Raw genomic sequence first — 14,618 nt, 5'->3', positions numbered from 1 at the left:
CCCACTGTAGATAAACGAAAGCTCTTTCCTGCTGTTAATTCTGTATACCCAAGTAAAAAACACCTATTCTTTTTTTGTATTCCTGATCCTTGTGTTACTATGGAATTCTGTCTGTGATTTGCTATTGTTTTTGTTCTCCGTCCTAGAAATGAGGGATAGAAAAAACCCATTGGATCATCTAGTTCATTTCCTTGCCAATACACCTTTCTTTGTCCCCACTATATATTTGCTAGTGTTTTTGAGTGTTTTTTCCAGTCTAGCATTAAAAGTTCCAAGCAATGGGGCTTCCACCTCTTTCTTCCCTGTGGGATGCTGTTGCACAGCCTCATAAGATATATTGCTCTCTTGAAGTCAATGGGAACTTTATGTACATAGCACCTCTCAGTGGCCTAAACTGCAAAAAAAAAAAACAAAAAAAAAACACCCCAAGCCCTGTGTCTACAGACTCAGGCTCATGGGGCTCACACTACGGTGTTAAAAATAGCAGTGTAGATGGACCTGCTCAGGCTCTGAGACCCACCCACCTCACTGGGTTTTAGAGCCCAAACAGGAATATCTATGCTGCTATTTCTAGCACAAGGCCAAGCCTGTAGACCTGGGCTTGGAGTCTCACTGCCACAGGTATTTTGCATGTAGAAGGAAGAGTAAATATACTGCAGGTGCTTGGGGGGTGGGGTGGGGTGGGGGGTGGATATGCATTCATGTGCTCAAACAGATAATTGTGTGCATATTTATATATATGGATAATGGTAGATACTTGGTTTATGGAGCAACACACAAACCCTGATTTTTATAAAGATTCCTGGAGAGATCCATGATCTCAAAATCCAAATGTTGGATTAAAAACTGTTATACCAATTTTAAAAACTGGTGACCAAACAAATTTTGGATATCTGGGATTTACCCTCGTACCGTTCACAAGCCTTTACTCCATCTGGGGGTTGGACACAACATGGAAGTGATAACCCCAGAAGGAAACTGTGATATGCCTGATATTGCATGTGCAATTAAGCTTAACTTTCCATGGGGGAAAAATGACAAACCCCATTTTTACAGGTGGTTATACTCTCTCAACGTGATCCTTTGAAATGTGCCTTCATGTGCTGAACATCTTGTATATTTTTTTCATGCTTGTGATGACTGAGAATAGCATACCACAGTTTGGGTCATTCTCTACACCATTTCGTTTCCTTGTTTACAAATCATTAAGACATTGATTTTCTTTCCTTAGGCAAAGGATCAGGAGTACATCATGCCACAGATTTAAATTGCATGAGAAGCTCTCAGCTTCCGATCTGAAAGTCACTTTTTGCCTGATTCTGAGCTGCTCTAAGGGCCAAAAGGTGCTCAGTGAAAGGCTGTAATACATGGCAGCCTCCTGCTGCTACTTGTGGACTGCTCTGTAGCCTGGAGCAATCTAGAATCACCACAGTGGTATGCACTGTAGAGACACTCCTCTTGTCCCTGGCTCTACCTCCAGTACGCCTGCCGCAGCAGGGCTTGCAATGGAGGGGCAGCATAGGGCTATCTACAGTGACCCTATATAGGACCTGCGCCAGGGAAATGCTTCTCTGGTTCCTTGGGGGCTGTTATGGCCCTATACAGCAACAATGACATGGTGGCATATAGAGAGCGCAGTGGGGTGAGAATCTCCCCTCCAGTGCTGCAAGGTTCATTTCCAATTTAAGATCAGAGCATGACCTGTGAGGGAGATTCTAGCTTGTTCCTGTGTTTCAGAGGCATTGCGAGGCAATGAGGGGTATACGATGTGATACTTTTTAAGGGCCATGTTCTCAAAGGTGCCTCACCCTATCCTTTGTTAGTGTGCATTATCACTTGTGCGTTCATGTAGAATTTACATGTCCTAGGACCCATTTATGGATGCAAAGAGAACACAAATGTGTTTATATGCATAAGTTCAACCATGTGAGTGCGCAAGTGATAGTCCACAAAACGTGTGCTCACACTAATGTGCAAAACTTGTATGCACAAAGTCGCATGCACATAAATGGAGGCCAGGTTTTGAGAATTGTATCCTAAATGTTTCAGAGTAACAGCCGTGTTAGTCTGTATTCGCAAAAAGAAAAGGAGTACTTGTGGCACCTTAGAGACTAACCAATTTATTTGAGCATGAGCTTTCGTGAGCTACAGCTCACTTCATCGGATGCATACCGTGGAAACTGCAGCAGACTTTATATATACACAGAGAATATGAAACAATACCTCCTCCCACCCCACTGTCCTGCTGGTAATAGCTTATCTAAAGTGATCATCAGGTGGGCCATTTCCAGCACAAATCCAGGTTTTCTCACCCTCCACCCCCCCACACAAATTCACTCTCCTGCTGGTGATAGCCCATCCAAAGTGACAACTCTTTACACAATGTGCATGATAATCAAGTTGGGCTATTTCCTGCACAAATCCAGGTTTTCTCACATCCCCCCCACCCCCATACACACACAAACTCACTCTCCTGCTGGTAATAGCTCATCCAAACTGACCACTCTCCAAGTTTAAATCCAAGTTAAACCAGAACATCTGGGGGGGGGGAGTAGGAAAAAACAAGAGGAAATAGGCTACCTTGCATAATGACTTAGCCACTCCCAGTCTCTATTTAAGCCTAAATTAATAGTATCCAATTTGCAAATGAATTCCAATTCAGCAGTTTCTCGCTGGAGTCTGGATTTGAAGTTTTTTTGTTGTAAGATAGCGACCTTCATGTCTGTGATTGCGTGACCAGAGAGATTGAAGTGTTCTCCGACTGGTTTATGAATGTTATAATTCTTGACATCTGATTTGTGTCCATTTATTCTTTTACGTAGAGACTGTCCAGTTTGACCAATGTACATGGCAGAGGGGCATTGCTGGCACATGATGGCATATATCACATTGGTGGATGTGCAGGTGAACGAGCCTCTGATAGTGTGGCTGATGTTATTAGGCCCTGTGATGGTGTCCCCTGAATAGATATGTGGGCACAATTGGCAACGGGCTTTGTTGCAAGGATAAGTTCCTGGGTTAGTGGTTCTGTTGTGTGGTATGTGGTTGTTGGTGAGTATTTGCTTCAGGTTGCAGGGCTGTCTGTAGGCAAGTTTCAAATGTTGTTCAGTTTCCCCAAGGTTTTCATTCATAGACATGGAAAAAGTGCCATGTTTTGTAATGAATATTTTCAGATCTGGGGTGATGGGAGAGTTGTTTTCCTTTGATCCTGGTGAGGTTTTTGATAATCTATAGCAGCTTGCAGATAAGGATCTCACTGTATTTTGTGAAGATTGGTAAACTGAGGCACAGAGAGGTTAAGGCCCAGCTCCTCAATGGTATTTAGCTGCCTAACTCCCATTGTTTTCAATGAGAGTTAGGTCCCAAAATACCCTTGAGAAACTAAGCCGAAGTGACTAGCCTAAGATGATCACAGTGAGAAAGTGTCTTGGAGAAGAAGAATTCTCAGCAGGTCTTCTGACATCCTGTCCCAGGCTCTAACTGCTTCTTTATGTTAATAGAGGCTCCCTAAAAAAAACCTGCTGACAACAAGATTACATTCTTTTTACTGTCCATTACAGATGTGCATCTACTAGTTACAGTCCTATGGTAGGGCACAGCCACCATAGATTTTTTTTTTAAATATATAAATGAACTCACCCATTGGCTCTTAAATGCATGGGAGCTTCTGAATGCAATATTAATACATTAGTTATAAGCCTGGCTTCAGGGTAAGAGAAAATTAAATCTATTAATCAAGGAGTGTTTTTTACCTCACTGAAGGAAACTGCTGTTGTCACAAGGGGATCATACTACCTAGAGAAGGCGCTTAGCAATTTGGCAAACAAAGTCATACAAGTTTTTACATTCTCTGTTTTCTGCAAAGTTTATCTTTTTGCAAAATGAGTTAATTTATAGTTAGGGCCCTACCAAATTCACGACTATGAAAAACACATCATGGACTGTGAAATCTGGTTTCTGCCTGTGAAATCTGGTCTCTTGCGTGCTTTTACTCTATACTATACAGATTTCACAGGGGGAGACCAGGGTTTCTCAAATTGGGGGTCCTGACCCAAAAGGGAGTTGTGGGGGGGTCACAAGGTTATTTTAGGTGGGTTACAGCATTGCCACCCTTACTTCTCCACTGCCTTCAGAACTGTTTGGCCAGAAAGCAGCGGCTGTTGGCTGGGCACCCAGCTTGGAAGGCAGCGCCCTGCCAGTAGCAGCACAGAAGTTAGGGTGGCAACACCATCCCATGCCGCCCTTACTTCTGCACTGCTGCCCTCAGAGCTGGGCAGCCGGAGAGTGGCGGCTGCTGACTGAGGGCCCAGTTCTGCAGGCAGCAGCGCAGAAGTAAGGATGGCCGCACCATCCCATCCTTCCTTCTGCGCTGCTGCTGGCAGCAGCTCTGCCTTCAGAACTGGGCTCCCGGCCAGCAGCCGCCGCTCACCATTGCCCAGCTCTGAAGGCAGGGCCGCTGCCAGCAGCAGTGCAGAAGTAAGGGTAGCAATACCGCAACCCGCCTACAATAACCTTGTGACCCCCCCCCCACTGACTCCCCTTTGAGTCAGGACTCCTACAATTAAAACACTGTGAAATTTCACATTTAAATAGCTGGAATCATGAAATTAACTATTTTTAAAATCCTATGACACTGAATTTGACCAAAATGGACAGTGAATTTGGTAGGGCCCGACTTACGGTTTAATTTGATAAAATTACAGCATTCATTGCACAACCCTAAATGTTTTTGAGTTGATTTTTTTTTTGTTTTTGGTCCACCTTTTAGTATTTCAGTAGTAATAAAGAGAAATGTAAGGTATTGTTAATTATTCAGAACTACTTTCACTTTCGCTCAAACATTTACGAACATTAAGTCTCTCAGTGTCTCCATGAGGCACTGTGGTTGCTCTTAAAACTCAATTTTCTCTGTCACAGCATCTGAGATCCCGCAGTTATTGTAAATGTAGGAAAATTCTGTAGCATCTCAAGATAGCCTGGGTGACACTTGGTAAATATTGGGGTTTTTTAAAATATTTTTAAGGTCTCGATTACTCAAACCATCCTTATTCAGCAAAGCATTTAAACGTGTTTCACTTGAAGGAGGTGCTTTGCTGAAGTACAGCCTTCATGGGAACAACATAGCTAGTAATAGCCACATTTTCCAGATGAGGAAGTTGAGTCACAGGGACGTGAAGTGACTTGTCCTAGGGAAGCACAAGTCCGTGGCAGATCTAGAATTAGTGCACTAGTATACCTGGCTTCTAGCCAGTGCCAAACGGCAATTAACACTATAGCAGAGAAATATAATCCAGGAAGGCTAATTTCTAGTCCTTTCCTCTAATACTAGGCTGCCCGCACTGAATTATTATCATAGTATTCCACAGCTGCTCCTGAGAAGGGCTATTTCTCTGCGTACAGTATTTTAAAGGAAAATTTTTGGTATCCTACTGTCACTCAATGTCATAACAATAAATTGATATTTGAAGCTAGAAAGGGCCAAGATGCTTAACTGTAAATTACTGTAACGTCATTGTGGCTATGCTGATTTCCATCTGCAAGTCTATATTTCTTGGTCAGTCTAATCTCTTCTAAAGGAGTAACTTTTTGATGGAATGTAAACAGGGTTACTCTAAGTGGTACTACACTGACATAAAATAAACTTTAACCACAATTCATTAAAAATGATCAATGTGTTTTTAAACTGTTCCATTTGGATGGTTTAAGTAAGGATCTGAAAATAAGAGAGGCCATTGAAGAGTTGTCATTTTGATTTGAAAAAAGCTGCCTAAAGGTCATAAGAAGGAGCATCAAGGTTAAAGCTACATTTTGTCTGATGCACAAGCTGAAGGAAGCTTCCCAGCTAAAATATCTCTAATACTACTTTCCATCCCTAGTATATATTTTCTTGTTTTATATATTTGATTTGCATCCAAATGCTGACACAGCTCCACTTGGGTTTTTCAGTCTTGCAACATTTATGCAGGCAGCACAATAGCAGCATGCTTCATTGCCACAGTTTATTTGAGGGGTTTTTTAATTCTCCCCACTTTCTAAAGAAGAATGTTGAAGTGGTATTTAATTTTTCAGTGTGTGGACCTCCAAGAAAAAAGAACTTTACCAACAAAATAATTATTATTCAGTTATTGCATTGACCTGCTTCAAATTGTCTTTCTAAACAAATAGTGAGAGCCGCACTGCACTTAAAAAAACTATCTAAAATGTGGAATATACTCACTCCTTATGATAAAAAGGAAAAAAAATTGAAGATATATTATTTTGTCTGGGTGGGGTGAGCAGAGACTCCTCCTTTCAATAAGGGGCTCATAATTGTATTAAGTTCATTTATATTACATGCATGTGTGCGCACACATGAATTCACTTGAACTATGTTATATATTAACTAATTCTTGGAATGTGTAGAGTTCTTTTTTTTTGCTTATTGTTCTTTAAAAAGAAAGCTCATCAATCAGTCCTGGTACTATTATGTATCTGCTCTTGTAATGGAAAACTGTTCTGCTTTCCCATCCCCTGAGTGATAATTTATCCCATTTTCACTTTACCTAAGTGGATTTTTAACACTGAATTGCTGAGACCCCAAAATTATCAAAGGGCTGGCGTCATGCCATACCCAAATCCTACTCCTGCTTCTGCATCCCTTTCAGATCTGTCTGGATTACCATTTTTGGACCTGTTTTAACTCCAGATCATTTCCAATTACTGGTAATTCAAGTACACTAAGGGCTTGTCAACACAGCACGGCAAAGTGCTCTAAAGGGTTGTGATTTGTAAAGCGCTCTAACTGCCCCATGTAACCCCTGCCAGCATGCTGTAAAAGGTACCTAGTTTGCATTAACCTAGGTACCTTTTAGAGCATGCCAGCAGGGTCTCCGTGGGAGAGTTAGAGTGCTTTACAGATCACACCCCTCTAGAGCGCTTTGTCACGTCGTGTAGAGAAGCCTTTATAGGGCTGTAAATGCTCATCTACACATAGCAAACATATTTCAAGACACAAACATTTGTGGAGTGTCTAGACTAGCATTTATTGATGTTTAATTTGCATTGATTCACAACAGGACTTAAAACAAGACCCTGGAATGGAGATTTAAAAGAATTTATCTAACTACAAACTCTTACTCCATTCCAGAGATCCCTGAAGATCCACAAATCGCAGAAGAATATTATAATGATGTGTTTGATTCTTGTTCAGAAACAAGTGAAGAGGAGGAGCAGAGTGAGGAGGAGGAGAATATGGAAGTATCACAGACTGTCTCTAAAACAAATCAACAGGTATACATGCTTTTTTGTGTAAAAAGCATATGTGCAGGTGCTAATTTTTCCAGTTAAAATAGCAAATAGTAAAATACCAAAGTTTCTAATCCTGAAAGGTTACTGACTTTGAGAACTATGGGTGTTTGGTGCCTCTTGAAATCATTTGGGGGGGGGGGGGGGACAGGGGGGAAATGAGGGAGAGAGTGAGTGAGAAACTCTTGCATCACTTCAACATTAGGGGTAAAATTTCCAAAGGTGTCTTCGGGACTTAGGAGTCTGAGAATAAAATTTTCAAAAATGTCATGGGCACTTAGGAGCCCAAGTCTCATTGAAAGTGAATGGGCTGTAGACTCCTAAATGCCTAAGTCACTTCTGAAAGTGAGTTTTAGCTTCCTGAGTCTCTTAAGAGCTTTTGAAAATTTTATACTAGACCTTCAACCTATGTGTTGTATGCATTTGAATTATAGTATCTGTTTTTAATTTCAATTGCAAGCTCTTGATGGGACTGTGACTTTTTACATTTTTTATGGAACCAAACATACTGCTACTGATAAACAAATTATAAATAACTTCTAACTCGATGATTGCCCCAAACTGTAGTTTTCCTTCTTAAGACACAAATAAGGTTGCTTGCTATTTAGTAGGGAAATAACTGCCTTTCTAACACTGTGTTAGGGAATCAGGAATCTATGCCATCAGTTAAACTTGGGTTTAAAATGTACAAAACAGTTTTACTTCTGATCTGGACTGGAATGTCCAAGTATTAAACAGAAACCAAGGTACCATTCAAATTAAACACAAAAGAAGGTGATAGGTTTTCAATTGTGTTTTCCTGCAGAGAAAGTTTTAAACAAGAAATTGTCTTAAAAAAACTTACTGGAAATCAAAATAGTCTTAAGACTGTGAAAACAGCCCTTGATCAGATAGATATGTCCTTTCAAAGAAATGAAGCTCCTTCCCACATTGTTTTTACTGCAGATGTATGAACATTCAGAAGCAGTATGTGTATCCTGTTAAAGCTGCCGGGCAGTGATCTTACAAAGTAATAATTAGTCAATCAAAAATCAGTGGAATATGTCAGGGAATGCTTTTGATATGATTGTTCAGGATCTGTAGTCTGCAGGGGCTATGTAGACTGAATCTAACAGTGGTGCATAAGCCACTCAGTTGCTTGAAAAAATCCATCATAATGTACTCCCAAAAATATACTATTGCTCACTTTCATAGCCCTTACTGTATTTTTCTTCTTAGCGCTACGCTGTGTTTTCATTTGACTTTCATCCACGATGTCAGAGAGTTCTAGCATAAAGTGTCAGTCAATAGTGGTTTTGAACATGAAGACTGCTCCTTAGAATTAACAAAAGACAGCAGGTATAAATAGAGTTCTTCATGATGCAGAGTAAATTGGGTATTGGCAGGTCCGATGTAGGCAGAGTGACATTTAGTCATTCCTTGGTGATTCAAAAGTCAATGACAAGAGCAAGTATTGGCGCTTCGGAGAAATGTTGAATTGACACCCCTTGTCAGATTCTGACCCCTCCATCTACATATGCCTATTTGTTTGCCCCTACAGGGCACACACACAGATTCTGTTCACATTATGGAAAGATGCGTGTGCATAATGAGAGGAGAGCACACCCTGTAATATCCACTTTTTTAGCACTGCCTCTGTCAAAGAAGTAACTTCTTTTTTCCTTTGGTTTCCCCCCCCCCATACCAGCATCCTTGTTGTGGCAGAGGCTGATCCCGTTTCAGAATATTGTTAATACAATCAAACTTTCACTTTTCAGGGGGGGAAAATGCTGAATTTTAAATTTTCCATTTTACAAGTGAAGAATTGGGAACTGGGCCTGATCCAAAGCCCACTGAGGTTAATGGGAGTCTTTCTATTGACTTCACTGGACTTTGGGTCACACCCAATAGGAGTAAAACTAAAATTTTTTTTTGGTAGAATCTGCCTTCCTGGTAAATTTCAGGGACTGCTTCTGCTCCCACTGATTTTAATGGCAAAACTCCCATTGATTTCCATGGGAGTACAATTGGACCCTTAATGTGGAGTGAAGCCCTTTTGATATATCGTTCATACCCTTCCTTCTTTGAAATAACCTGAAAAAATACAACCATCAGTGAAGTGGTTTGGATGTGTGTTTTTAAATGTGTTGTACTGTGTTACCTGTGAACTCCTACAGAGCCTTCATTCTGTAAGAAGTTTACCTTCATAGTAGCAGTAGTGGCATTGTACTTCACCGGGTAGTGGCCTGTTCAATAAATCCTTGATTACATGCATGGGGCATAACTCCATTTCACCTAAGGGAGTAGGGTATGCAGAGGAGCTCTGCATCTTGGCTGCCATTTGGGATGGGTTCAGTGTCCCAAACCTCTGCTTAATTCTCCTGCCCAAAGCCAGTTTACTCAGCTTTTTTGTGCAGGGGAGAGGGAAGATTTAACCTTTAATGAATCTGACAGTTACTTTTCCAGGCTTCTGGCTCCCTGATGATCTTATACATGTATTTGTTCAAGGAACACTGATTTTTCTAATTGCATGAGAGCTAACAAGGACAAATAGCAGGGGAATCTGAAAACTTTCTTTAAAAATCATCAGCAAAAAATGTTGCTGTTCAATAAAAGTTCCATGTTGGCTTTAATTTAGCTGAAGCAATAATGGACACACTCCATTTCAGTTGATCGAATAGAATATCAGGGTTGGAAGGGACCTTAGGTCTTGCTTCTTATGCTTGCTTTTGGTGCTAATGCTAATATAGGACTTGTCTGCAATGATTTGGTAAGGCAAAAGTCTAGTTAATTCTATACATTAGCTTCCTATTTTGAATGGTGGCTTAGACTCCAGAGCCAGGTCAGCAGCTGGTGTAAATTGCTATACCTCTGTGAGCTTCATCAGAGCTGTGCTGAATTACACCAGTGAGAACTGGACTCAACATATGAGATACAATAACAAACTTGACTTTGTTCTGCATATACAAACCTTTGCAGTATGTTTTAATATGCCAATAAACCAGACTTGGTAGACTATGGGTGTTGGCAGACTGTGCTGTTGTCAACCCAAGAAGTGCTCCATTAGATTCCTAATGCATGCCTTGGCATAGACTGTTGCTGTTAGAATACGATTCTTTATTTTTACATTTAACTTGTCTATGCATTCGTCCAGGATAGCTTCTATGCATGGAAGAGCCCTTCCATGTTCATTTGCAAAGCCCCTTACTGCTCCTCATTTAGGGCTTTGCCTTCTCAGCAAAATAGGTATATATATTTTTTACATTGAGGTAACTCTCTTGATGTCTCCACTCAGATTTTACAAGACACAGGTAGTTTTTTACTTCAGTGTAGCTAACTGAAATCAACCGTATTACCTCTCCCCTGCACTCAGCTAATTAAGATTGACCTTGACTACCTACATCGAGGCAAAAACTACAGTACCTTTGATTCACCAGGATTTTAAAAACACACCATTTTTGCAAGGAAGACATAGCTCCAAAGGGTACGTCTACACAGGGGTAAAAGACCAATGGTACCACCACATATTGCAGGGTTCAGGGTCCAGGGCTAAAAATTACTGTGGATCCATTCAGGCTCAGATTGGAGCCCAAGCTCTGGGGCCTTCCACCCTCACTGTGTCTTAGAGCTTGGACTCCAGCCTGAGCCAAATATCTACACAGCAATTTTTCAGCCCCAGACCCTGAGCCATGTGAGCTTGAGTCAACTGACCCAGGCCAACTGTGGGGGTTTTTTAATCCCTGTGTTGACTTACCCTAAGTCTCTCTTGAAGATCTGTTGTGAGGTCTACAGAAAATGTGCTACCTGATAATGACATGCTAGAGGATCCATTTGGGAATAGTTAACATAATCTCATATAGGTCGTGCCTAGCTCCTTACCCAGCCATTGATCTGTCTGTCTTTAGAGTGTCCATTCCTTGGGAACTTCTTTTCACTGTTGGTGCTACTGGAAATACACAATTATATAAAAACTCGATTTGTGGGGATACAGTTGGGCACTGTATCCTTCCAGTAGTTCCTAGTAGACAAAGAAAACAAGGAGACAGTTATAAACACTTTCCCCTGCAATTTTGAATATATTCCTTGTGTGTTAAATTTTTTTTAGAACCTCATTTCCTTTTTTTAAAAAGAGCTCACTCGTCATTGATACCTCCCTGATCCCAGATGAGTGAATTTAAGCCCATTAAGAATATTAAACACTTCCCTTTTTAACTTTGACAGCAGAAAATGATTTCAAAGCAGCTCCTTAAACTGCGGTTGAAAAGGCATCTTAGTGTTTTGGGGTTTGGGTAGTTTAAAACTGTCACTTTTCTCCTCTCACCATATGCCTGCAGTCATCCTGAGCAATGAAGAAGTATATAGTAGTGGGGAACTGTCTGGATACCCATAACCTGTTCATTTCCAGGCCTGAACATTTTGGGGATTGGAGGGTTCTGATTATGTAGGTTTTATGTTGAGAGCATCTTTTTTTTTATTGAGGAGGGGTGGGGTGCGCGATCTGGACTTCACTGAAACTCACCTTTCCATATTAACTCTTGCTAGCAAAGTGTTTTTTTGTTTGTTTGTTACTCCATTAGGCTACTGTACACACAGGATACTGTACTGGTGCTTTAGTATATCAATTATATGCTTTAACCAAGGGTTAGCAATAATTTGGAAAATCATTTCATCTTAGTAGCTTCGGGACACACCAAATGTATAAAGAAGGGATGGTGGGCAAAGCAAAATGATCAATAATGCAACACAAAAACTTTTAGCAAAATACAAAGTTTCTGCTGAAAAGCAATATAACCTCAACTTACATGCAAAAGGCTCTTTTCTCCATAACGGTTCATTTCTTAACCAAGGGAGGTTCCACCCCAATGAAGCCATGCTTCCTACCTGGGCCAGGAATGGGATCAAAACTTAATATATTGCCTTCATCTTACGTATATTGCTGCCAGACACAGTAGGAACGACTGTCAGAATTCAGCTACCAACCTGGATGTTTCCTCTAGATGTCTCCTCAGACTCTAGAGCCAGACCTTCAGCTGGTGTAAATCAGCATAGGTCCACAGACTTCCTCAGAGCTGTGCTGATGTGTCCCAGTGAGAACTGGACTCAACATGTCTCTTCGAGATACAGCAACAAACCTCATTTTGTTCTGCATATAAAACCCCATACAGTATGTTTCCATATGGCAGTAAACCAGACTTGGTAGGTCCTGGGTGCTGGCAGACTGTCAAAGGGTTTACAGCAAGCTTGTCTGTAAACAGCTGAAATAGACCTCTGAATCCCCACAGCAGAGCAGAAATTTTATTCTCTCCCCCCCTTCTCGTCTCCCTTTTTTTAAAAAGTAAGGCCTTGTCTACATGGCAAGGGAGTATGCAGCAGCCATGGTGTGAATCTACAGCGCTTTAGCCTGCTGCACACTAACTTGTTGTGTGGATCCTGCTATCACACATGACAAGTTCCGTACCTCAAAGTTCCGAACCACAAGTTCCGTACCTATGAAATTTTGTGTGCTGTAGGAGAGTCCATGCAATGAGTTAGTGCATGGCAAGCTAGTACGCTCTAGAGTCATACTCTGGCTTGCAGTACACTAAAACTCCACGTAGGAAAGTCATAAGTTTGTTACTGGTGAGAAGTGCTGGTTTGACACACTTATTTACATACAGAACAGATACAGCGTTGGCAGCAGTATTGCAGATTTCCCCACAGTATCTAGTCAATCTGTCTCAACCCTCATGTGAGGGACTACCCAGGTGAAAGGATAGTTCAACCACCACTGAATCCTCAGTTTCTTTGCTAACACAGATACCATTTAATGCCCTACAAATCTAACTTTAAAATATCAGTCTGTTTCAGATATAAGAGCATTAAACAGCTTAAGGCCATAAAAAATTAAATCCTGCTTAATCCTAAAAGCTCTCACTTGAGCACAAACAAGCATTAACCAGCTAAAGATTGCCAGTTTAACTTGGCAAGTAGTCAGTGAAGCATGGCTATTAGCCATCTGCTAGTATTTGAAATACTTAGTAGAGTACCAAAAGCAGTTTGTGTACAACAGCCATTCCCCCCACCCCCACAGGAGCCTAGAATGGACAGTTTAGTAAGATGTTGAAACTTAAAATAGCATGCCAGTCTTAAAGTTTGAAGGTAATTCCATGTGGCTAGTATAGTTTGTTTTACACAATACTATAATTTATTTCTTACATGGGACACTGATTTAAATTTAAATTTTAGAATCATTGATATACAGTTTTAAAATATTGTGGATGAAATCCCGGTCCTAGCAAAGTTTTGCCATTGACTTTAATGGGACCAGGGTTTTGTCCTGTAGCTTTAAATAGTACGAAAATGCCACACTTTTAAATAGCATACTGTAACCTGTCTTGAAAATTGCACTTAGAGTTTACCTCTTGACTTCAGAAGAAAATGTTAATTTCTCACTGAAACACGCCCTGCTATGTCCTTTACATTCAGGACTTCAGCTTATCTTCACCAAAGTGCATGAATAATTCTTGGAGGAATCGGGGCCATAATTGCAGAAAACTCTGGTCTGTTTATCTAGTGCTTCAAATTTAAAAAGCTATAATCTTTTTTCTTAAAGTAAAAAATCCCCAATTCGTAATTGCAGCTACAAATTATAATATTTTTTCTATGAGATGTAGACAGGTAAAACATGAGGTATTAATTCCTTATGGCATCTGCCACAGGCCTTGGAAACTTTGGAATCATTAAGGTGCTCTCATTTTCCCCTGCTCAGCATGATATTACTTTAGATATCTCAGGACTAATTAATTTTAAATGCTGATGTTTTTGCTGAGATTGCAAGTGATACTAAACAGCAACACAAATGCTATAAAGCATCCTGCATATTTGTTGTACATGTTTGCAGTTCTGTAAGGCAACTAACGTCAGAAAATCATTCTCTAATGTCACCCGAAACTTGACACTTGGGAGCAAAAAAAGTAGAAAATTGTCTATATTTTTTTACAATTTGGAGTTCCAGTGTTGATGTCAGTAGGATTGCTCAGAGTAGGAAACTCCTTGACAGTAAGTGTTTTCAGGATCACACTCTTAGTGTAGAATGTTAAACATTCTAATGTTCTAATTTTAATATTCTTTCTCATTCTTCCACATCCAGGACAGTGATGTCAAGGCAATGGTCAGGTATTTGGAGAACGTCCTGAATAACAGCTCTCTAGGTGAGATGATGTCTCGTCTCCAGAACAAATAGTAATATTTACTAAAGTCTTCTGCAGTCTTTATGGTCTGCACTCAGCTCACTCCCTTTTCAATCCAACTGCTTTAAGGTGATTTTATAAAAAGTGACCTTCTTTAAAATTGCCTCTTTTGTCAACTCCACAAAG

General features: G+C 40.5%; 1 protein-coding gene across 11 annotated transcripts in view; it reads left to right on the top strand.

Moving 5' to 3' along the window:
• The window catches only part of NEK11 (NIMA related kinase 11), a 189,900-nt gene that overhangs the window by 126,838 nt on the left and 48,444 nt on the right, over window positions 1-14,618 (top strand). For 10 of the 11 annotated variants that reach the window (XM_073333276.2, XM_073333268.2, XM_073333269.2 and 7 more), the window contains 2 exons: window positions 7,127-7,269; window positions 14,393-14,453. In XM_073333276.2, the coding sequence (XP_073189377.1) occupies window positions 7,127-7,269; window positions 14,393-14,453 (204 nt within the window). The remainder of the gene's footprint in view (window positions 1-7,126; window positions 7,270-14,392; window positions 14,454-14,618) is intronic. The other variant, XM_073333277.2, reaches the window with a different exon arrangement.

This window comes from Lepidochelys kempii, chromosome 2, assembly GCF_965140285.1.
Source record: "Lepidochelys kempii isolate rLepKem1 chromosome 2, rLepKem1.hap1, whole genome shotgun sequence".
NCBI lineage: Eukaryota > Metazoa > Chordata > Testudines > Cheloniidae > Lepidochelys > Lepidochelys kempii.
This window is presented reverse-complemented; position numbering and strand designations above follow the sequence as displayed.